Source organism: Tyto alba, unplaced genomic scaffold (assembly GCF_018691265.1).
Source record: "Tyto alba isolate M040663 unplaced genomic scaffold, T.alba_DEE_v4.0 Super-Scaffold_40, whole genome shotgun sequence".
Taxonomy (NCBI): Eukaryota; Metazoa; Chordata; class Aves; order Strigiformes; family Tytonidae; genus Tyto; species Tyto alba.
The window spans coordinates 48022512-48046710 of NW_024881316.1; the positions used below are offsets into that span (position 1 = coordinate 48022512).

At 39.1% G+C, this 24199-nt stretch overlaps 1 protein-coding gene across 2 annotated transcripts in view; it reads right to left on the reverse strand.

Moving 5' to 3' along the window:
- MSRA (methionine sulfoxide reductase A) overlaps positions 1-24199 on the reverse strand; it is a 290424-nt gene that overhangs the window by 93129 nt on the left and 173096 nt on the right. For both annotated transcript variants that reach the window (XM_042803095.1, XM_042803094.1), the window contains exons 4-5: positions 18194-18298; positions 104-210 (exon numbers count right to left, since the gene is read on the reverse strand). In XM_042803095.1, coding sequence (XP_042659029.1) covers positions 104-210; positions 18194-18298 — 212 coding nt within the window. The remainder of the gene's footprint in view (positions 1-103; positions 211-18193; positions 18299-24199) is intronic.

Here is a 24199-nt window from a genome sequence, read left to right on the forward strand (position 1 = left end):
ACATGGAGACAGTGCACAGGACAAGAAGTGATTTTGTGCAAATTGGTGACATCTTTGACCTCTGCACATACATGAAGTAATTCCATGCCCTGCCCAATGTTACCTTTTGATATTCTTCCTTAGACCTCAAGGCAGCTTCCATCTGTTCCTGAGAAAATGTGTAGATGGCCGAGCGGTACTGTGTGCCTAAGTCATTACCTTGTCGCATTCCTGGGGAGAGGGAAAACACAACACACCATGAGAATCATCCTCCCCACCTGACTGGGCTGCAGGCATAAATTCAACAAACCTAAATTCAGGATGTTCCATACACCTGGATTAGCACAGTCTCTTACGTGCATAATCAGTAGGTATTTTTAGCAAGTCCAAGTCTTTCTTTGGTTAAACAGTCCTGAAGAGATTCAACTCTGATATCTCCTTTTAAATGACATGCAAATTAAATGTGAGCATTTTACATTTTCGTACATCACACAGTAGTCAAATACAGATGTAAAACCTTAAATAATCAAGCTGCAGTTACTGTAATCAAGGTACTTTTAAAATATTTGTTTTGAACATCGCAAATGGTTACAAAAAAAAGTTGATTTTACCAAGTGCTGAAAAATTTTCTTGTGCTGGCGGAGTACATCTTAATGGGAGAAAGTTTCAAAATGTCCTTGGAGGTAACTAGCTATTCTCTATTCACAAAGCAATGATCTGTCTAAAGGACTAGTACGCAGGTATTGCTGAATTAACTCTGAAGTTATCAATTCCTACTATCATCACCACTAGTTATGGAGCAAAGGAATGACTTACAGAGCTCTCAAATCTAAGCTCCAAAGGGGACTCCAGTAAAGAAGTGCTAAGGAGAAGGTTTGTAGAAACTCTGGTTGCATTAGTACTGTCGTAGAGTGAATAATGGTTAGGAACAGCAATCCTTTCACAATTTTTTTTACATTTGGGAGAAGCAGAAAACACAGGTATATATGTAATATCTACTAAGTTCTATTTGCAACCTACATGTGAATAATATGGATTACAAAAGTATATAATACTCTTTATATGTAACATTATGAAATCAAAACCTTAGTTATATATACTCAGCAATTCCTTGAAATTATACCATAAATGAGTAATTTTGGTACAAGGATTAGTGCCTTTAATGCAGATATAAGTAATCCCTTCAGAAGACCAGCTGTATGAAGTTGCTCATGTACATACGAATTTCCAAAATATGAGATGGATTCTACCTACGAACCAAGCACAGACACAGGCTGGGCAGAGAAGGGATTGAGAGCAGCCCCAAGGAGAGGGACTTGGGGGTGTCGGTTGACAAGAAGCTCAACATGACCCGGCAGCGTGCACACACAGCCCAGAACCCACCCGTGCCCTGGGCTGCAGGCAGAGCAGGGGGGGCAGCAGGGCCAGGGAGGGGATTCTCCCCCTCTGCTCCGCTCTGGGGAGACCCCCCTGCACTGCTGGGGCCAGCTCGGGGGCCCCCAACAGCAGAAGGACACGGAGCTGCTCGAGCGGGGCCAGAGGAGGCCACGGAGATGCTGGGGGGGCTGGAGCAGCTCCCCTGGGGGGCCGGGCTGAGAGAGGTGGGGGGGTTCAGCCTGGAGAAGAGAAGGCTCCGGGGAGCCCTTTGAGCGGCCTCCCAGGGCTTAAAGGGGGGGGAGGAGAGGGGGGGGGGGACTCTGGGTCAGGGGGTGGGGGTAGGATGAGGGGGGACGGTTTTAAACTGACAGAAGGGAGATTTAGATTAGATATGAGGAAGAAATTGTTCCCTGTGCGGGGGGTGAGGCGCTGGCCCAGGGTGCCCAGAGCAGCTGTGGCTGCCCCCTCCCTGGAAGGGTTCAAGGCCAGGTTGGACGGGGCTGGGAGCCCCCTGGGCTGGGGGAAGGGGGCCCTGCCCGGGGCAGGGGGGTTGGGACTGGGTGATCTCTGAGGTCCCTTCCAACCCAAACCAGTCCGTGATTGTATGATTCTAAAATAATGGGCCAAAGCAGAGAGAAGATTACAATCCCCTCAGGCGACTAGCCCAGATATGGTTTGGCATTACGCAGTCCTAGGCAGCCACGGTGGCCAAAGGCATTGCTGCCTCTCCTCGCTATCCATTCCCATTCCCTCAGGCAGCAATACTGCAAGCCAGCTTTGCTGTGGATCACTCCATAAAGTCAAACAGCAGCCTTAGAGAGGAGATTTAGCATTAAGAATAATCTGGAGGTGCAGTTTTGCAACTGCAATTGGAGTTTTGCAGGTTTTGTCTTTCGCACCTTGTTCACAACTTTGCATTTAAGAACATAACTTTTTGCTTTGCTGTAATAAAATGTATTAACTTTGAGTTTATCTGGTGTTGTATATGAACCTGGGTGAGTAAAAAAGCTGGAGTTTCTGGAGCAGAATCAAAGAAGCAGACTCCTTCTCCCAAATGCCTACAACCCAAGACAAATTTGGAATCATCAGGATTTTTCTTTTAATGGCCACCAGACTACAGAAGCCCCTTTGAAGATGACCATCAACTCTCAGGACTATGGAGATGAAATGGAAATAAAACTGTAGGCTCTGATATCCCCCTGGCAAAGGAAAGAAGGTAGAGAAAGACCCTGTGATACTGGGCGAGAAAGATGCGATCAATACAACACTACTCATTAGAAGGTGGTAACTTGTATCCCTCTTGTACTTTCCAAGGGAACAGAAAAAAATGGTTTAAAGGAGAGCACAATAAACAAATGAAATCTGGCTGAAATATTTAAGAAGTAAAAGATGCAGAAATATTTTAAAAGATGCATTTGGACAAAAATTCCATTCAGTGGCCAACAGCACACATGAGAGAATGCGACTCCGAAAAACGTTACAGAGGTTTCTGATGATTTGGTTTACTTTTGATCGGCTGAAATGTTACATCATTACACACAAGAACAACAGTGTTCTTCATCAATACTTAATAATGTGGTCTGCAAGGCAGAGAATATTTTGCTCACTTTTTTGCAAGTTATTTTAGGGTGGTAGGGAGCTCTTGCAAAGCCAGTGCTAGTGAATAGTCAGGCATAAAATGAATACAGGTCAGTAAAGCACTAGTTTTGCCAGGATATGTTAATGCTGACTGATGTTTGAGCTTAAGCATTAGCATTCTACAAATCTATTTATTGCTTAACAAACTACTTAACAACCGACTAGGGAGTAGATTACAAAAATCTCTATAAACAGAGGATCACTATATACTCTGCCAGCGTCTAGCATGCATTTGAAGGGTATGAGTTTAGCATGAGCTCATGTGCATGGTGCTCTGAGTGAGAAGATAAAAAAAGATTATTTAATATATGCACGTGCCACCACTAAATAGTAATAGGGAAGTGGTCAGCTTAATTAATTTATTGAAAAGAAGGTTAAGAGGAGAACTGACTCTGATTTAAAAATATGCATATAGAGAAATAACCTGCGAAATAAGGCTCCTTAGTCTTGCCAAAGTCATTTAATTAGGTAGAGCAATTGAAAACCAAAGTATACAAAATCCAGATAGGAAATAAGGCAACATTCAAATAGTGAAGAGCATTTCTCACTGGGAAAATAAAGACACATCCCTTTCCTGAGGACTTCAGATCAAGGATATAAATTTTTCACAAAGATTTACCAAACTCAAAGAACTGTACAAGGTCAGTGATGAAATTATAAAGTTAAGGAGGATGTCAGACTGTGTGATAATAACAGCTCCTCCTCACACTCAGGTGTTGGCTTGCACTGTTAAACCATCCACTAGCTATGAAGAAGACTGAACAGGCATTGTATTACCCCAAAGTATGGCTTTAATGTGATCAATCATCTAAGCTAAAATGTCATTTATTTTTACTTGTTACATAACTTATTTTGTACCTAAATCTCCTGCAATAAGTAGCTAATACATTATCTAAGCCACAAAGACTATGAGGTAATAAAACAAAATATATTCAATGTGTACAGACATCATCAATTTCCATTGTTGCTGTTGTTATTTGTAATGTACCTCACATGTAAAAACTTACTTCTTAAGAGTCCATCACTGATTTTTTTAAAACCTTCTGGCATGTCTTACTTGTTGAGATTCACTAACTCAATGAGTAGCAAACAAGGCAAGAAATTCAATTTACTGAATAAGTGTGGTAGAATGACTGAGCTTAACAATCTTGTCTTTGTCTGAAAGAGAGTCTACTAAATAAAAAATGATCTCTGCTTGGCTACCCAAAAATTCCATAATATCATCAGTCGCTAACTTCCCTTCCATTTCTGAAATGTCTTTCTTATTTTGTCTATCATGACATTCTGTCTCTGTCTGTTAACGTAACACCACAGTTACACACATTAAGCTTCAGATAAGAATGTGAAAATATAAATAAATAATCTAATAAAGATGGTAAACGTATCGGAAGATATTGCGTACTGCTAAATCAAAAGCCATTCTTACAAAGGATTGTCAGCATTGCTGCCATTGATTCTAGCTACATAGGATGTACATTAGACTCCAAAAAACTTTTCTGCTGAGACAACAAACTAACCTCTGATCTTCTGTGCACCAAAATGGTTCCACTAAAGTCAAGAAATTTGTTCTAAGTTTATAGCACTACAACTAAAACCACAAATAATCTCACCAGACTTCAAGTCACTCACCCTGCCTACAAGGTCCCAGGTAATTAAAGAGGACTTAAACACATTTGTTAAACATCCTTCAAAACCAGTATCTATTGCAAACTGTAATCAGACATTATAAAAACATTGAGACAGAAGTACTTTGAATGACCACTATTTTTGTTACATTTCACAGAAAAACTAACAAAGCCCTTGATATTATGGATTGGATGAATTAAAGCAATATCAATTATCACTAATGGATGCATTTCAGGATCAGATTTCCCATAAAAATTCTCTACAAAGAACTATATCAAAATAAGACATTTGCATTCAAGAAGATTATTTTTTTTCACCTGTGTCCAACTCCATTTTTAAGAGATGTATATGATTTTGCTTTAATTTCAGATCAAACCAGTGAACCAGTTTTGTCTAAATATTCACTACTGGAAGAAAGAATAATTCCTACAGAACATCAGCTGTACATCTTCAGAGCAGCTGGATCTTCTAGACAGGGAAATGCTGACTGCCTGCAACTGTTTTTCTGCAAGATATCTTAAAGTCATCCTCTGTGCAAAGCCTGCCAATTTAGGGCTAGAATTTAGGGTAAAACCAGGAGAGAAGTCTTTTCCTCAAGGATATAATATATGGGGAAACCTGTCAGTAGGGTTTGAATCTCCTTTTAATTCTACGCTGAGATGATAAGCAGGTTGCTTTTTCACAGAATGTATTAACATTGAGGAATGAGGCCTCTGACAGGAAGAAAGACCTTCACCAACTCTTTCAGAAGCTTAGAGGTGATAGAATGCAATAAACAGAAAAAGCCTCCCCTGCAGCTGTAATGACCAGCCGATACACTTTGAGTGCTCTCAAGCCCATTTCTCTCCAACAGGTAGTTTGTGGAAAAGCTTCCTGAGGCCTGAAAGCAGAATGTCATCTTACATCTAACGTCAGACCTGGCCCACTTTGTCTCAAATCAGACCCAGAGGACTTGTTCCCAGTGTTGATCAGAATCTCTGCAACTAGAGACAACCAGCTAGAGCTTCAAGGGTCACCCTTTGTCCCTGCTATGATCCAGAAGAAGCCAAAGCCTAGATGATTTACCTGATTTGTATCTGGTGTAAGAAGTTTCAGAGCAGAGGCAAGTCCTTGAGCTTCACATTGGGTCATCTAAGATTCTGACCCTAGAACCCCCTTAGTCAGCCCAGGGCTTGCAAGATCACTCCATTTCATCTGGCTGTATTTTACTAAAGTCAGTGGTGCAAGACAATAATTGGCAAAAAGGCAAATATCTCCCTGACCAGGTGATCAGGAACATATCCAACAGTAGCAGGAAGAAATACACCCTGGAGTCAAAAGGTTAGCACTTGCTGCTGATGTTTGAGAGAAAGAACTTCGGCTGCTACACTGAGAACAGTTATAAAATCCTTCTCAGAGAGATGTGTAGGTAGAGAAGCTGATTTTAGAACTGACAGAAAAACATAGAATTTGCACCTCTCTGGCAGGAGACAAAAATATGTGGTTTTGCATACCGTTGGATGGTGCCAAAGAGTATAAGCCCAAAGCCTGTGTGAACACTGGCCAGTCCTTGTAAGCTCTTGTCTCGGGAGAACCAGTGGAGGATGCGGGCATTTGGAACTCTAAATGTGTTAGATCTTGGGCGTGGATCTTATTTAGGAATTTCACTTTGGCTGACCAAAGCACCTCAGTGGTTCTTAGCCAGGACCAAGCTGGCGATCATAAAAATTCTTCACTCTGCCAGGAGAGACCAGAACACCAATTAATCAAAAAATGCCCTCAAGAGCTGGGCGCTTGCTCTGCAAACTTCTAGCTGCAGGATGTTAGATGGAAAGAACAGGGAGCTGCAATGGTCTCCAACGTCCTGCAAAAGGAATGACTCCCAGGTTGAGATTGCCATGCAATACAAACACACTACCACTGGAAAAAAAAAAAAACTATTGTCTGCCAAAATGTAGATAACAGTTAAAGAAATGGCTCTAAAAAGCCCTCTTACTAATACTTTGATATCTTCTGATGCACCTGGGTAGGAATGACTTAGTTTTGGTCTCCCCCATATCTGTTGGCATCTAAGTAGTAAATACTAGCTCCCCTTTAATTTGTATGACTAGAATACATGAAATCATCCCTGTTTCTATTCAGCTGGTCAGTACCTTTTCCTTCATAATTTCTATACCTTGTCAAAACTACAGTGTCTTCTTGACTGGGGGAAAGAATTGCCCCTTTATAGCAATTATACAGCTATTATGCTACAGTTTGAGTTAAGATGCATCTTAGGTAAGTCATCATCCCTTCTATCTAACTCCAGAGTATCTTGAGGTCAATAAGAAATAGGAGCATCCACAGCATTAATAAAAACATATTTCCCAGCACTATGTTTTTTTTTCTTTAAAAACTGCAAACAAGCATATTTGTTTCAAAATGATGATTGTTTGATTGTTTAATATACTACCTACAGAAGGCTAAAGCAAAATATACTTTACTTATTTGATTGGCTAAATCAAGGATTTCTTTTGAAGACTCAACCCTCTAATGACTTGAAATTAATACTTATACAACACTCCTTATCTTCTCTCCATTTAAAAATAATAAAAGAATGTAATGGCATCATTCGTCAACCTTGCTATTCTCAGAGGATCCCAAGCATAATGGAGATAAATGACTAAGGTCTGTTAGACTCTTCTGTGCCACCCAGTGAAATTTTAAAGGGCAGTTCATAGCTCTTATTTTTATCATAATTTTTTCTGTGATTTATAGACTTTTCTGCAGCTGTCATTTATTTTCCTATACCCACAGAAACCTGATATACCGATTGGTCATTTTCTTTCCCCAATCAATTCTTGCTGAGTTAAGACTAATAAAACTCCTTCTTCCAGCTCATCATATAATTATTTAGTAAAAATCAATTGCACCATGTCACCCTGGCTTGATGTCATCACTCACTGTAATGATTACATCTATACAGCTTAAAAGTTGCCAAGGGAAAGTAAAACTCTTTATAGCATATGATTAAAGGAGAAAAATGTTAATAGAAAAGAACTGAGTTACAGTTCTGTGGATTGAGAGTTCTTGATGATTTTGAAGGTGCTGGGGTGCAGGAAGGATAAATTAAATATAAAAGAGTATCTCCAGAAGGTTACAATACATTAATGATCTTGTACATATTAAAGAAAACTTTTATACTGTCAATAGACCAAAAGGTTTACAAAGTTTTCAATATACATGGTTTTCAGTGTCAAGGAGGAAATTATAATTCGGTCTTCCCCATTTGGTTTGTGATCAAGGTAGCAAATATTAGCTTTCCCTATAAATTCTGTCTTACACTCACATCATGATGACAGCAATATTTTTCATAATTTACTTCAGCAAAAATGTCTTGTGAAAATTTCTTTTTTTTTCATCTTTAACCTTCATCAAACCACCGGATTACAGGTTTTCTGGTGTAGATATGAAACTAAAACAGAATCACAGATTTTCCGAGCTTGGAAGGAACATATGGAGGTCTCTAGTCAAACCCCACTCCTCAATGTTGTTTCAGTAGAGTAGGATGTACAGGGCCTTGCCTGGCCCAGTTTTGAATATCTCCAAGGACAAAGACATCACAAAATACTTCCTTAAGATTGCCAGTGCTGGTGTAAATGAGCTTGTTGATGATGTTCAATACAACATTCACCCTATGAAATAACAGTCCCTTATTAGAGAGCAGTTTGTCAGACAATAGATTCTTCATTAATGCCATAACACATCCAGGAGCACTGTTGGAGGCACAAGAGAACATGCTCCCTCACTCTTTAGCAATGACATTTTGTGGGATGAGCTGCTGTCACTAATTTGTTGCAACAAGAAGTCTTGTCTGTTCCCGCCAACATGCTGCTACAACAAATCCAAAATAACAGTGAAAAAGAGAAGCTTTATAAAGCTTTGATTTTGTGGAACCTGCCACAGCAGTAATGTCCCTCAGTGTGGCCAAGGCTTGACTCTGACCTATGCCACCCAACAACATGACACCTCTGCCTTCTCCCCAGAGCTGCAGCAGTGATACCTGCACTGCCTTTCTGTTCTGATGTGAGGAGGATGGCCTTCTTCCTCTCTTCCAGCAAAACACCAGAGAAGAACTGAGATGCAGAAGGCGTGCAATGGGTTTGTGAGAGGAAGATCAGCCAAAAAAAGAGGTCCCATGTGATTGGGCTACAAGGTAATAGTCTCAGCACCAGCCTGGAATAAAATAAATTTCCCTGCCAGGCCTTCTACAGTTTTCTCATCTCTTATGCAATTTCCCATCCCAGCTCACTGGGGAGAAGGGCAGTTAGTACAGTGACAGAGATAAAGAGTAGCCCACCACTCTCTGTAGACCCTAATGATACCCTGTCCAAAAGGTTTAAAAGCGTTACAATAGCAAAACTCATCATAATATGACCACATTGGACAAAGCCCTTAATAATATGCTTTAAGTTTTGATCAGTCCTGAAGTGGTCAGGCAGTTCGACTAGATAATCATTGTCGGTCCCTTCCAACTGAACTACTCCTATTCTATTCTATTCTATTCTACATTGGACATAAGGCAGAAATTCTTCTCTGTGTGGGGGGCGAGGCGCTGGCCCAAGGTGCCCAGAGCAGCTGTGGCTGCCCCCTCCCTGGAAGGGTTCAAGGCCAGGTTGGACGGGGCTGGGAGCTCCCTGGGCTGGGGGAAGGGGGCCCTGCCCGGGGCAAGGGGTTTGGGACTGGATGATCTTTAAGGTCCCTTCCAGCCCAAACCAGTCTGTGATTCTGTGATTCACATGCTATCATCACACCATACTAAATTAGTATGGCCCACCCAGGCATCTGCTGTGAAAAGTCATCCAAGGACTAGAAGCTGACAAGAGAAATGCTCTCAGGAGATTCTTCATCTCCTTCTTCTCTCATCTGGAATAAATGTCTCCTGTTCCTCTGCATTCACCAAACCTATTTCCTGGAAATTGGTCCCTACAGTTTTGGCAGCCAGCTTTATATCTAATATGAAATATTGGGGCCAGTCAACCACGTTGACTAGATCTCTACTGACCTGGGAGCTGAGACCCTCCATTCCTATGGAAACTTCTAAATTTAGGTGGCTTTATCTCAGTCTTCATACCATCTGATGTGTCCATGCTGGGCAGAGAAATCTGACTGATGATCTCAACAGTCTTCATGACCAAATAAATGCATATAGCAGAAGTGTCTGGAAGACACTGGAAGACATGACAGAGGGCATAAGGGATCCCCACATTTTCTAAAGCACAACTGGGAAACAGACAGAATATGCAGGAGGATCTGACGTGGCAAAACACATTTCTGTTTGGGCATCTGAATTGGGCCCTCATTGCCTCTTTTCTTCATGGACTAGTTGTGTTGTGATGCTTACAAAAACTGGACATCTACTGATCATCTGAGAAAATATAATTAAATACAGCAATTCAGATCGGGTACTACATAGAGCTCAGCTATGGAATCACAGATTTGCTATTGTTTTCTCTATGTGCCTTCTCCTTTCTCTTAATTTATCTGTTGCTCACTAGTGTCTTGCCTAAATGTAGATATGTGTTAGCACTATGAATCTAAAGCTACTATGATCCACCAGGTGTTATTGTAATAGTAATAAAAATAATTAGTGATAATAAAAATAACACTGTTGTCATTTGCCTTTATCAGAAGATGAACTCATGGGACACTGTTCTCTCAAAACACAGACAAGAATGCTCTTATAAATATGCGAGAGAAAATTGCAGGCAGAGAAAAACAGTCATTCACTGAAAATATTGTTGTTTAGAAGAGAGTCAGCTTTGACCTCTTGTACCTAATTATACATGAAAACAAAGATTAAAAGCCTGGTAATAATCACCATAAACTATGATTAATGATGCCATGCTTCAGTGCCTCAGATTTCTAGACCCAAGTACAGTAAATTTACTAGTGAGTTATTTGAAGAAGAAAAGAATGTTTGGTATTACTTTGTTTTGACATTGTCTATTGCGTTCCTTGTATAAAGATTAGGAACAGTTCATCAAAAAATTCTACAGAAAAAGATCTTCTAAGGTTGCTCTTTTCTAATTCTATAAATATACATGAAAATCTAGATACTGTTATTCACACCAGTTACTTCATGGATGTTTGAAAGCTACTGAAGAGAAGTCCAGATTTTCCTTCAGAAGTTACAAATCAACAACCCCAAATTAAAATGATTTCCTCCCTCATCCCTTCCTCCTCTTCTCCTCAATTACAAACACAGCTATGCTACAATTACAAAATAACCCAGAAACGATCCTGAGAAAGACTGTAATAGAATAAAAACATTTTCCAAAGTTGTTCTTAGCAGATACAGACATTGTGAACAAAAGGAATTGGAATATCTGGGGTTGGAAGGGACTTTTAAAGGTCATCTAGTCCAACCCCCTGCCATGGGCAGGGACACCTTCCACTAGACCAGCTTGCTCAGGGCCCCATCCAACCTGGTCTTGAACGTTTCCAGGGATGGGGCATCTGCCACCTCTCTGGGCAACCAGTGCCAGTGTCTCACCACCCTCAGCATAAAAAATTTCTTCCTTGCATCTAGTCAAAATCTACCCTCCCTTCAGGTGACTGGTGGGTTTGTGTTTCCCACAGCATAAGAGTCACAGCCTCATCTTCAGTGGCACAAAATCCTGGTGCCATGGCTTTGCTCATCTTCAGGGAACCATTTTATTACTGACTGTAGCAATACTGAAAGTTAAAGTTAATTTTTTAGTAGCTCTGGAGAACTGATTAGCACATCATTGTCAGATATAAAATAAATAGTCTAAAAGTAGTTTAAAAGTAAGAAGAAATGAGAGCCCAAAAGGTCTTTTGCCCTTGAGACAAAACTGATTCAGCCCCACTCATTTCATAATGCAAACTATTCAGCCATCTCAGCAACCACTGCACTGGCTAATAATTCCCTTCATTAAAAAAGATGCAGAGTCAAATCTCAGCTTCTCACTGTGATACAGAAAAACAACATCTCCTAAACTGGAAATATAGGTCAGAAAAAGTCTATTCTAATTTATATGGATAAAAAGAGTCTAATATGCAAATTAGGTCATGACAGCTAAAATTCCTGGGGACGCAAAGCAGCCTAATAATATGTATTTATTTTTAATGCATATTTAGCTCTAGAGAAAGGACAAAGAATGGGAACAACATAACATTAGGCGTTTCAGTTCATGAAAGAAATAAAGTTGCATTCTAAAAGTGCAGTAGTGGTTAGGCATCACTAGCAAAGACTGTGTTTGCTACTTTGGAAAAATACCACAGGTATTTATGAGGTGATTATGGGCAAAGGACCATTAAATTTGTTGGTGGGATGGGTAGACAACAGTCAACTATGTCCCACCATTGATATTTCATTGGAAAGAGCAGGAATTGGAAGAACCTGAAGGCAATAGAAGACACTGTCTTCTATCAACCAACTCAATACATATTTCTATTGTGGAGTATTCAGTCCTGCATGAACCAATATACATTTATCTTTATTGTGTCTCAGCATATCGATTTCCATGGCTTTTTTAATTTATCAACAGAGAGCTGTGTTTTATTCGTTTTCTTCAAGAGCCTCCTAGCAATGTCTTTACCACAGATTTAATTAGCATCCTCTCCACTATATACTCCAAGTCATTAATGAAAATATTGAAGAGTATTAGACCAAGAATGGCTCCCTAGGGGGTTGGTAATTCTATTTTTAATATAGTTAATATGTCTGGTGACAATAGATTTTGTATTTCTGCTGTTTTTTGTTACACCTTGTAATAATGCAGAAACCATCAGGACTCTTAGTAACATTTGAAATACAAGACAAAGGTGCTTCGTGCTTTAATCCAAGACTAACAAATTTCTTTCAAATTATAAAGGGAGAATTATAGAAATGTAAAGAAAAAAATCAAAAACGGTTATATTTTACATGGACAGACTATTTTTTTCCCTTTAATCTCAAAATGAAGTTACAGGCCTGTAGCAGAATACATAATGCTGGTTTAGGGTCGCTGTAGTGTTTTTTATGTGTACAGCTGTTCTTCCACTGGTATAAGTAGACACATCTGCTCATTAGCAATACAATGTCATTTCTAGTGTCTAATTTTAATTATTTGCAGATGATAGATTCCTTACGCAATGTCTAAAAAAAGTACAGTCCTTCAAAACTGGTGAGAAATAAATATACCCTCCGCAACTAAAATGGGTCAGCACAATGAAAACCAGATATTAATCTGGAGAATTCATGTATCAGCACTAAGGCTAAATGCCAAACTGTTTGGAAGGTCACAGGGAGGAGAAATAGCTCATACATCTCTTCTTTATCGTGGAAACACGAGACATATGGACTAAGAGATGTTCTGAATGAATCTGGCAGGTGATGAGTTTGTTGTAGTACAGATGGTCCTCAACTGCTGGAAAAATATCAGTTCTGCTTACATTTCCTGTACAAACACAGGCAAGATAAGGAGTTTGTCATGACAGAAAGGAGGAATGAGATTAGTTACCAGTAACTTTGGTTCTTTGTATATTCACACTCAAAGAATCAATAAGGCTTGAAGGACATTCCCAGGAGCTCCTGGGCAGCGGTGGCCATGGGTGCCTTTTGCCCTTCACCCCAATGACAGAGGGTGACCAAAACTATGGAGTCCTGGCTTCCTCTCAGCTCCTTCCACTAATTCAAAAACCCAAACAGAAAGCCAGGAGGAATGAAAAAGGACGGGATTTGGGTACAATTGTGGCTCACTCCAGAGAACTGTAGTTGTACCTGTTATTTCTTGTGGGCTGGGAAGGATTAGGTACTCTTGACAAACATGGGGAGCAGAACTACCAAAACACACATCCATTCTGGGTTGTATTCGAGAGAAAAAAGAGCTAAAGAGGCAAGTGGATTTTTCATTTGCCCCAAACATGTTTTAAAGACAAATAAGTAATAGTTGTTTTGCTTTCTGCTTGTCTTCTGTACCACTGCTGAAAGTAACAAGCAGTCTTTCTCTAAAGTTGCCTTGAACTGGGCTGAAATCTCTGACACATGCAGGACTTCAACCACACACAGCGTCAAGATAATTATGAACAGTAATATGCTTTACAGGAATCACATTTCCACCATGACAAAGAGAGTCCTCTGGTATCAGATAGATTTTACCAAAGGTTTGAAGAAATAGTTTCTGACACCCCACAAAGGGTGGCCAAACTTTCTGATCAGATAAAATATGACATCTTCTTCCCTGAACATAAACACAGTCGGGTTTCACAACTGGCTCACACACTATAGGACAGTGCTGATGCCAGAAGGGTGATCCCACTAGGAGTCATGCTCCTGGTAATTTAAGTCCTGACTGAGAATTACATTTCACTTCAATTCATGCAGGGTTAATTTTCAGCTTGATCAGAGAACTTTATGATTGCCAGTGTCAACACAATGAAAGAGGTTGTATCCTGCAGACAGGTCAGGGAGAGAGAAGAAAATTGCCCTTTTCCCTAACAGTTAAGTCAAAGATTAGCTTACGGCAGTTGTGAAACTACAGGCTGAGGCACAACACAGACAAACTCACGGTCTGAAAGTCCACATCCCTCTAGACACACAGCATGGAGGTGCCAGCAGAACCCCTGTCAGGGTGCAATCTGAAGGAGATGGTCAGGCTTATATCTTAAAAAATCTGGAAGGCTCTGAGAACGGCCTCTTAGTGCAAAAACAGGGCAATACAGCATCTGTTCTACAGCTCTATGAACTTTAGAAAAATAAAATTATGTACAAAGTGCATAGCCATAAGATTCTTTTGCCATGTTTTCAGCATATCACATTAATTCTCTTCTTCTGTATCAGTGACAAAGAAGCAACCACCTCAAGCGCTTACAGAGCTATACAGAGCAATGCTCTTATAGATAAGATCACTCCTAGGAGAGAAGGAATGCTGGTCTGTGCATTAGAGGCTGAACAGAGATGACAACCGTATGTCACTTGGCAGAAGTTGGGGGTTTGTTTGTTGCTTTTTCAGTATCCCAAATGTAATGAATTATAAAATAGATACTAAATTAATAGTCAAGGAGGACTTTATCAGGGCCCCACACTTAGGAGATGCTCATCTGGGAGAATCTCTTTCAACTCATAGACTGTTTGACTTGATCAAAGGTTCTTGCTTTTCAATAGACTTCTGTTTAATACTCAGACTCAAGAGCTTCACAAAACAAGAGCCAGGCTGCCTCCCAGAGAAAATTCAAATCCCAGTGAGATGTCAGTCTCATTTAGAAGGCAGGAGGTCCAATTGTTTAGAAAGCAACAACTTCTGAATATTAATACACTCATATAATAATGAATGATAGGACTGCCAGTCGGTACTCTTTAGCAAGTTGGTACCATCTAGACTGATATTGGAAAGGTCTTTAACTGCAATAGAATGTACATATTTGATGTTTAATGACATTATAACAATTAGATGAGTCCATTATCTCTGCTGGGGGTAGGAGGGCTTAAATGGCTTTTCTCCCAACTTCTGCAGAAAAGGTAAGACAGTGTCACAGATAAAGCTTTTATACTTTTGAGTAAGTGCTATACTCAGTAAATCCAGCCCTTACTGGCTATATGAGACACTGGATTCATCCAAAGAGTGTGCTGAATTTCATGAATAAGAAATTTTCCTAATTTATCTGCTTAGTAAAAAACTTCTCTTTGACAAACTGACTCCTGCATTCCCGTAAGGCTGGCTAAATAAGACTTACTGGGTGCACACAGCTGAACCTCAGGAAAGGAGAAAAATATCATAGGTCAGAGAGATAAATAACTCTCACTTTCAGTATCTTTACATAAAACCTTATTTTCCATAGCAAGTTAAAAGCAGCGAGTAGATACAAATCAAGGCAAAGAAACAATTCCACCTTAGAGATCTTCTACTGCTAACTGCTCAAATTTGAAAGGGTATACAAGCATACCACCCCTATCTTACAAAACAAAGAAACTTGAAATTGGGACCTTGCATCTTAGGTTTTCCTCAAATCAAGAAGGGTGGTAGTGATGCAAAGTTCTTCAACAGAGATTAGCATTAGGCAACCATTAAAATACATAAGTAAAGCAACCTGTCCAAGTCTGGGTATGCAAAGTCTTCAGAGAAGACTGGCATCTTCTCTGTGGATAAAGTGATGCTATCACTTTTGGCAAATTATTGTAGAAGAACCATTTGGAATTTCTACTGAGGCAAGCTTAGATGAAGGCTTAGGTATGTTTACATCAAGCACTGCAGTGCCACATAGATGCCTGAGACAGTTGTGAATGACTTGGGTATCTACACAGCTCAGTGTCATGTGGAGATATTAGCTCACATCCCAGAAGGAATACAGCCACATTAGTGTGGCTCTGTGCCCGGGCTAATTAGGTGATGTTTCCCCAGTTGCCAGAAATCAGAGTGAATCATACATCTGCCAGCATCCAACCTTCTTCTGGATGCACAGACTGGAACTATTTCGAACCTCAGTTCTGTGAGAATGCAAGGTGAATATAAATCCAGAATGTCCTCATTTTACTTTGTTTTAAAGCCAGAAGGAATCATAAATTCATCTGATCTGACCTGTTATCACAACTGCGACACTTCATCCACATACCACTGTGTCCAGCAGATGAACTTCAGTCAGCCTAAAGCACTGAAGTCCTTTAGAGACTGACCTATTGCATGTGTGTCACAGGCAGAGCCCAACCATGTGCTGTCAAAGCCGAGTCTACAGACATGGCAGATGACTGATTAATGGTAGTTGCCCAGATTATTTCAGCAGAAATCCACTCATCATACTGCTCTGGGAGGTTAAGAATCCTACAGTCCTGCTCATCAGTTCCCAGGTCTGGCAGTGAGGATGAATCCCAACATGTGAGCAAGACACATGAGCCAATTACCCTGAAATAGGATTCGCTGTTATATCATAACAACCAGCCCAATACAAAGAAGTCAGCCTCTGGTGATGGCCAGTCTCTGACAATCCAAAGAAAAAAGGACAAAAAAGATTTAAAACCAACTGCTAGTAGGACAGGGAGAAAACTTCCTTCCTGAGCCCTGTGAGCAAACCACGAAGGCCCTTGAAGCATCATTTGAAGATGGTCGTTGTCTCAATGCAGAGCTGCAAGCATTTCAAGGATGGTGCAGACAAATTACTCTGAACACAACTATAAAGGAAGAGCTGAAAAGGAGGCTCATAAATCAACAGTATAGGCTACCATATTTGACACACAGACATAGACTTTCTTCTCATGACTCGAATCAAGAGCCTCTTTTAAAATGATAAATTATCTCATCCTAAAGACTTGAAAGGATGGTGATGGAAAAAGACTCCGACATTTAATTACACTGAGCGATGTGAAACTATTTTATTCCAAGGTGGAACTTTTCAAACTTCAGCTTCCAGCTACTGGAACTTCTTATGGCTTACCAGTGGTTGGGTTGTCAGCCTCCCTAAGAGGTGTCTGCTCCTTTCGTAAGCACCTGTAAATGTTACTTGATCATAATGTTATGTCTCTTCGACTAGTTGAGCGCGTTATTCACAGCACCAGGCCAGTTTTCTAGGCTCTATATTCTTTTTCTGTCCCTCCTTTGAACCCCCAGAAATATCTCTGTGTAATTCCTAGTATGTCACACAGAAACTGCACTAAATGTTGGGAGATTTTATTGACTCTGCATACAGAAAATAGCTTTCATGCCCCTGACTAAGGCTTCCCTTTTCATATAGGCAGGAGTTGCAACAGCCATTTTCGCATTATGGTCTGGGCTTACTGGAAGACATTTATCCACAATAGCCCCTGGATCCTTCTCAGAGTTACTGTTTCCCAGGATGGTATCACATTTTGAAGGTATCATCTGCATTTTTTTGTTCCCAGATGTAGTAACAAGTGGCATAATTATGATAGCTGTTAAAATATTGAAATGAGTTACTGTGTGTAGTATTTCTGGGAAATGGTAGAAAGGATGATGTTTATTGAAACTATATAAACATGTAAAATGTTTTCTCAACACAGTTTCCCATTTATGTTTGCACAGATGTGTGTAATGTCATCACAAAGCCTCTTCCAAGAAAGATAAATTAAATCAAAAGGTTTGAATAAGGCAAATAGCTACAATGCTCTGCTGGTGCCTCTACACACCATCTCTTACCTTCTTTTTAATCCCTTTTCCTAATCATAAAAGATATTCATTGTCTTTGATAAATATAAAAAAGAAAAAAAAATAAACAAACATTTTTATGAAGGATAAAGGTCCTCGGCACACATAAAATGACCAGCTCTGAAGCTGCAAAGAAATACGCTTTAATTTAAGAGACAAAAGATAGCATTACAGAAGAAATTGTCATAATCAAAGTTGAAAAAAAATTTCTATTGTCTACAGAGCCTCTCTGTGGGAATTTTCCCAGCACAGACAGCTGTAAAGGAGGAGGGGTATTGTGAGTTTCTGTACTCTCATTCTCCCTCTTCCTCTCTTTCTCTGTCAATAAATGTCTGCAATCATATTCTTGAGCTCCAGTGTGATTTCAAGGTTCATCTCTTCCATGCAGCTCAAACACTAATTATCCCAGCTGTAATTAGTAAGATAATTAAATACTGGCTCACTCATCACTCTACCTTGTGTCGGGTCATGATTCTCCCAGAAGACCTTGAGCAGTTCCTCAAAGCTGATGTTTTCTGGCTGATATACCACTCGTACAGCCTCTGTGTGGCCAGTTTTACCTTTAAAGACAAAATAAAATCAGATGTTATTACTGAGAATTAGCTAGTGCATGCCTAGATTTTTTATAGTGAGATCCGAAGCACAATCCTTTGTTTTCCTTTTTTTTTTTTTTTCCTAATGGTGTTTTGATTTACTGTCATTTATACTTAAGCCTTTTTGTACAATATTTTGCATGCACACCAACTTTAAGATGTCTGCTAGTTTGGACAAGGCCATCATGAAATAAACTAATCAGAGAGACAATAAGGTAAGACAGGGATGTTATTGCACTAATCTGATAGCTTTCAGGAGAGAAACTGCATTGCTCTTAAAGAACTGTAACCATCAACCAGTAAAATATTTTAAAATATTCTAAATACAACATTAAAATATGAAAATTTATTTGTGTCTAAGTTGTCTTGACAGGATAAAACCGGGCTTTGTTTCCATGAGGTAAAATATGGATAAAATAGTTACAAATTATTATAAAAACAAATTTCAAAGGCATACTTATACAAGATCACACAAATAATTTCAAAATATTTCACATCATCCAAACCACTGATGCCAATAGGCCTCAAAAAGAGTCAAAGAGAACCTGACTGAACTTTATGACAGCAGACGAAGTTCAAGGAAGATTAGCAGGTGTTACAGCACATTAAAACAAATGATTCTTATTTTTCAGTTAAATTATGGGCATGATTTTTTCATTCCTTACGTGTCTAATTACTCATAATATTATTGAAGCGTTCAGCGTCACAAAATGTGAAGGCTCTGGCCACATAATTCACTTCAATTGTAACTAATAGATTGATGAGTGCTCAGATGTCTCAGGGCAAAAGTCCATCGCACCAAGTGCTACACAAGCATTTTACATTTTATATTTTACAAACATTATATGTCATATATTTTACAATTTATAAATGTAGGTATATTTGTTGTCGTAATATATACATGACTCAGGGAAAAACCTTATCCTATTATTCAGTTAAATCATAATAAGTAAATCTTAAAAAAAAATAAACTGGACAATCAGATCTGCCTTTTGGTGGGGACACAATAAGCTCCCTGATCACACTAGGTCAGGATTTTATCTCATTTATACCAGAATAAACTTCAAATTTACTCAACTGACTTCAACAGGATTTTTTAATTTCATGCAGTGCAAGAACCAGCTGAATCTGGCCTGGTAATGGGTTCTGAATTAGCTGTCACTAAACAAGAAAAATCAGAGTCTATGAGAAACCGGGGAGTGTTCAGCGGAAACACCAATTCAGTACCAAGAGAAATTTGAATTTGAAAAAAAAAAAAAAAAACAAAGTAGAAAGAAATAAAAAGGATGCTAGGATATATTAGAGAGACATGACAGGGAAAAGTATGACACCATTATATCTGTTAATGGGGCACCTGAAATGAAGAAAACCTAAATGAGGCACAGAGGGGAGGGCTAGCTATTAAAAGGGATTTAAAAGATGGGGATTAAATTTAGTCTAGAATGCAGAGATGTAAAAGGGGACACATCTGGGACATCTGTAATGAAAATTTTGATAAAATCAAATTGGTTCCTATCTAGTGTGCTTCACAATACAACAAAGATATGCTCACCAAGATTAAAAGGCAAAAATATATAAGTTTCATGTAACCTGTAACTAAAGCCATGTTATCTTGTCCACCAAGGTACTGTCCAGGCAAACGATGGCCCAATTCCACTTTCACATGCACAAGGCCTATTGAAGTCCATGGAAGCAACTCATTATCTGAAGTCAAATTCTGATGGTAGGTTAGCAGAAAGGGATCATCCATTTAGTAGAATAAAAATACAAGTCAGAGATAATTGGCTTAATAAAATGAAATGGTCTTTCTATATTATGGCATGAACTGATGGCCATCTTAGGTCATTTTATTCCAGATTTCGTGGTTTAATATGGGTTATCAGTGAAAATAATGGGTTTTGCCTTAGCTAGGTCAGCACTTTTGTTTTTGCTTGAGATAAAGAAGGAGAGTGGTTTGTCCACCTTTCACAAGCCTACATTATATAACTAAGAAGAGATTAAGGAGTGGCTTGCTGATTTCAGTGGGGTTTTTTTTTTTTTTTTTTTTTTTTTTTTTGGTAAACCAATGTGAAGTTTATGAAAGGTTCTTATCACTCAGGAGCAAATTGCTTGTCTAAGATGACTGGCTTTAGATCACAGGAGAGTTTCTTAAAGAACTTCAAAACAAGAAGCATTACCTTTCCTCTCAATTGAAGCAGCAATTACATCTTGTCAACACTGTCTGCTCTGACTAATCCGGAAGTTCAAAGAATCAGCTTTCTTCTTTTCTTCTGAATAAGGAAATAATGGTGCTACTCTGAGAACTATAGCCTGACCTCAAGAAAAAAATCCTTAGATGTGTGGCTAACAGACTGTTAGAACCTAGAGCATATTTAAAATCAATATTCATCTTCAGAGGAAAAGCAAGGAGGTAATGCTGCTGGTCCTATCAGGTTCACCTCTAATTTTCCTCAAAGCCTTTCCACAATCTAGTGGATTCTCTTTCAGACTATGGTGTTGCTATTTCTACTAAGAACAATCTCAGTCATTTGCGGTGAGCGCTCCTACTTCCCAACAATTTTAGTGGAAACTATATCAATCAACCGGGTATACATGAGCAAATAGGCAGGTAAAAGGCTCCGCGTGGGACAGATCAACCACGACATTTCCTAGAAGAAGCACAGAGAGAAAAGAGCATCAGAGACAGGAGGAAGAAAAGCACAATCTCTCCACTGGTGCTATATGCCCCACAAGAGGGAATTAGGAGATACCACGAGGTTACCTTAAGTAGCACGTGGAAACAACCAGCTCATTGGTGCCAAATATGACTCAGCTGCAGCCAAACAGAACTTAAATTGCAGTTCTCCCTGTTGATCTTCTTATTTCACTTTTTGCATTGGGCTTAAGTTTGACTACGACAACAGAATAATCACCTTTCAGTCTGGGTTTTATACATTCGGTAAAGTGGGGTGCCAGAAGAACAGAGCAGGCATCAAACCAGCTAACCACTCCTCTGTATTGTAAAAAAAAAAAAAAAATCATTGAAATATTTCTAATCAAATCTTTTTTGTAAGATTTCTTAAAATGGAGAGGCAGTAATCAAAGAGAAACAATAAACCCACTTGTTCTCTAAAAAGCTGCATGTCTTTTAACAAGAAATTTAACAGGATAACACTGAACAGCTGAAAATGATTTAAAAATATCATTGATGGATGCTATTCTTTCAGTGATATTCAGCTCTTCACCTTAGTGCCTCCTTCAGAATTTCTCATGAAAGGTCCATTTATATTGAGTCAGAGTCATGGTGTCCTCAGTTCACCTATTGTTTTTAATTAGCTGATCTTTAATATTCCACAGTAAAAGCATGCTTTACTTTAAGTTCCAAAAGTTTTACCAAGCATGAACATTTCTAGAAGCCTTCTCCCCAAAAAAGCTCAACGTTTGAACTATGTTTTTTTAAATAATTTATTGAATGACTAAATATAATTTCATTTGCTGTTAACTGTGCAAATAGAAATCCTTTATTTATAGGTGCCATTATCGGATTTCCAGTTATGGTGCTCAGTTCTCCTTCAGCTTCAGAAGGAGCTTTGCCATTGAAGAACCTCACTGCAGATGATAAGACTTTATTACACCGTGGCAGAGAGGGCTGTGTGCCAACAGCAGATTGTCTGTTTATCCTATATCCATTTCCCACTTAGAAAACAGAGCCACTCTCAGAGGATTAGCTACAGTGAGCTCTTTCAGTGGGGATTCAAACTCTGGCAAAAATGTTCCTGTAAAGAGCAATAGAAAAAGATATCTGTGACACCTCAGTGCTCCTTTTCAATTTTTTTCTTCCTAATAGTGTTTAGATTTTCACCTTCTTAATCATCTCCCAGGTGAGTGCCCAAGCCGACGGATTATAGAAGCGAGCTCATTCTTTTTAACTTGCTGTATCCAGTAAGCATTTAATTATTTCTGGCAAAGTGGAACAACTTCAAAGGGCTGGCTTGAGAGCACCTCACCTGTGAACACCCGGCAGTGACGGCGCTGCTCCATGGCATGCGGGCTTCACCTCCAGCTAGTCCAGCCCTGGGTGATTTCAAGTATAAAATTCAAGCAACGTCAAAACTATTCCCTACCGCCCCACTTCTCCAACAAAAAAAGGACTTGCCTCTCTTTATCCACTGAAATAAAGGTCCTAAATCCAGTAAATGTCTAAATATAATGTACATAAATAGGTGGCAGAACTTCAGCTGATGCACATTTTAGAGCTTACTGATTTTGGAGCTCAAACAATCTGTGCTAGCTAAAGCCTAGGCCCTAGTGAATATGAAAGTATTACATGAAAAAGTAGTCGGTCTTTTGAGCATCTGTTTCTCCAAACAAGCCTTGGAATTTTTATTATGCTGTATTTTTTGCTAAAAAAATTCCCAGCTTCTTCCTAAAATAGCAGTGTGTTACATAAACAAAGGGTTCAACAAACTGAGAACCCACACTTTAAGGAATTACTTAACTTTTACTTTTTTTACCTTCAAAGTAACGAGGATGAAAAGAATGGAAAAAGTTACAGATCGATAGATTTTCAAGCAGGGTATGACATTTTATTTGACATTATGACAATTCTGTTTGACTTCCTGCCTAACACAGAGGAGATCATTTCACTGCAGCAGGCCCATAGTTTGTAATTAGAAAAGTAACAGCTCTTGACTCAGAGAACCCAAAGGATATAAAATCCACAAGAAGTCAAGGTAACTTCATGAAGAGGTTAATACCTCTCACTTTTTAAACAAGCAAAGAAGAAAAACAGACATTTTATTTATTACCTGAGTTTATTTATTTAGAGATCTTTCTGTACAGAGAAAGACTACTAGGAAGTCATCCTTTATTTTATTTTTTCTGAATATTTCAACTGAATTGATATTTCTATTTAATGACACCACTGGACACAATTATTTTTTTTTACTTTTTGAGAACACGCTAGTTCAGACCTTCAGCCTCTCCCTGGCCATGACCACAAGCAGATGCCCAGGGAAGGGCAGAAAAAGTGCATGTGTTACATCTACGACACTGTAGGTGAGGAACCAACTGCCTTTATCTGAACGTGGCTCCCACTGGCTCCTGAGAGCCCCTCGTAGTTCTCCCTGGGGAGACGCTGAGCAGCCCATCCCAACACCTTCACCTCCTGCAACTGATGGTCTCCTCACCACTTTTCAGTTTTTCAGGGTGATTTCCCCCCTGTTTGGAAGAAACTGTAAAATGTAGCAGCTATACAATGGCACTAACATGTGGCTACTATTTTTTCTCCCTTCTTTATATTTCAAATAACTGTAATGACTTTGTTATCATCGAACTAGGAGATAATGTTTGGTTTATTATCCCCTGTGAATTTCTGCTTTACAAAATATAATGCTTTACCTTCTCAGTGTGTTCCATGCTTTTATACAGTTGCATTAAAATATGTCAATCTTGGACAGAAAGAAGCCAATTTATCACTATGGGCCAGCCAATCCTTCATTTGTTAATTAAAACAAAATTTCCCATAAATTCTAGAAACTTCTGCCTGGACCACAGGAAATCATGTCTCTTCTAGCACCTACTCAAAGTAATACATACAGCAGCTACAACATGGAGCATACATCTAAAGAGAGAATTCTCTTAAATTTTATTTATTTGTTTTAGTAGAGGATAGATTAATTACACAGTAAATGAAAATTTTAAAATATAAGAAAATTTGTGGATAGAACAATGAGCTGCTATAAAATGTATTTCTGGAGACTGTTCAAATCACTTAGTTTTTTACTCCATCAAATCAAAATTAAGAGAATAAAGGTGACAGTGAAAAATGAGGTACAAAATGCTGTTATTGATAATTTTTTCACAGAAATTCAGTCATATTTTTCAGTA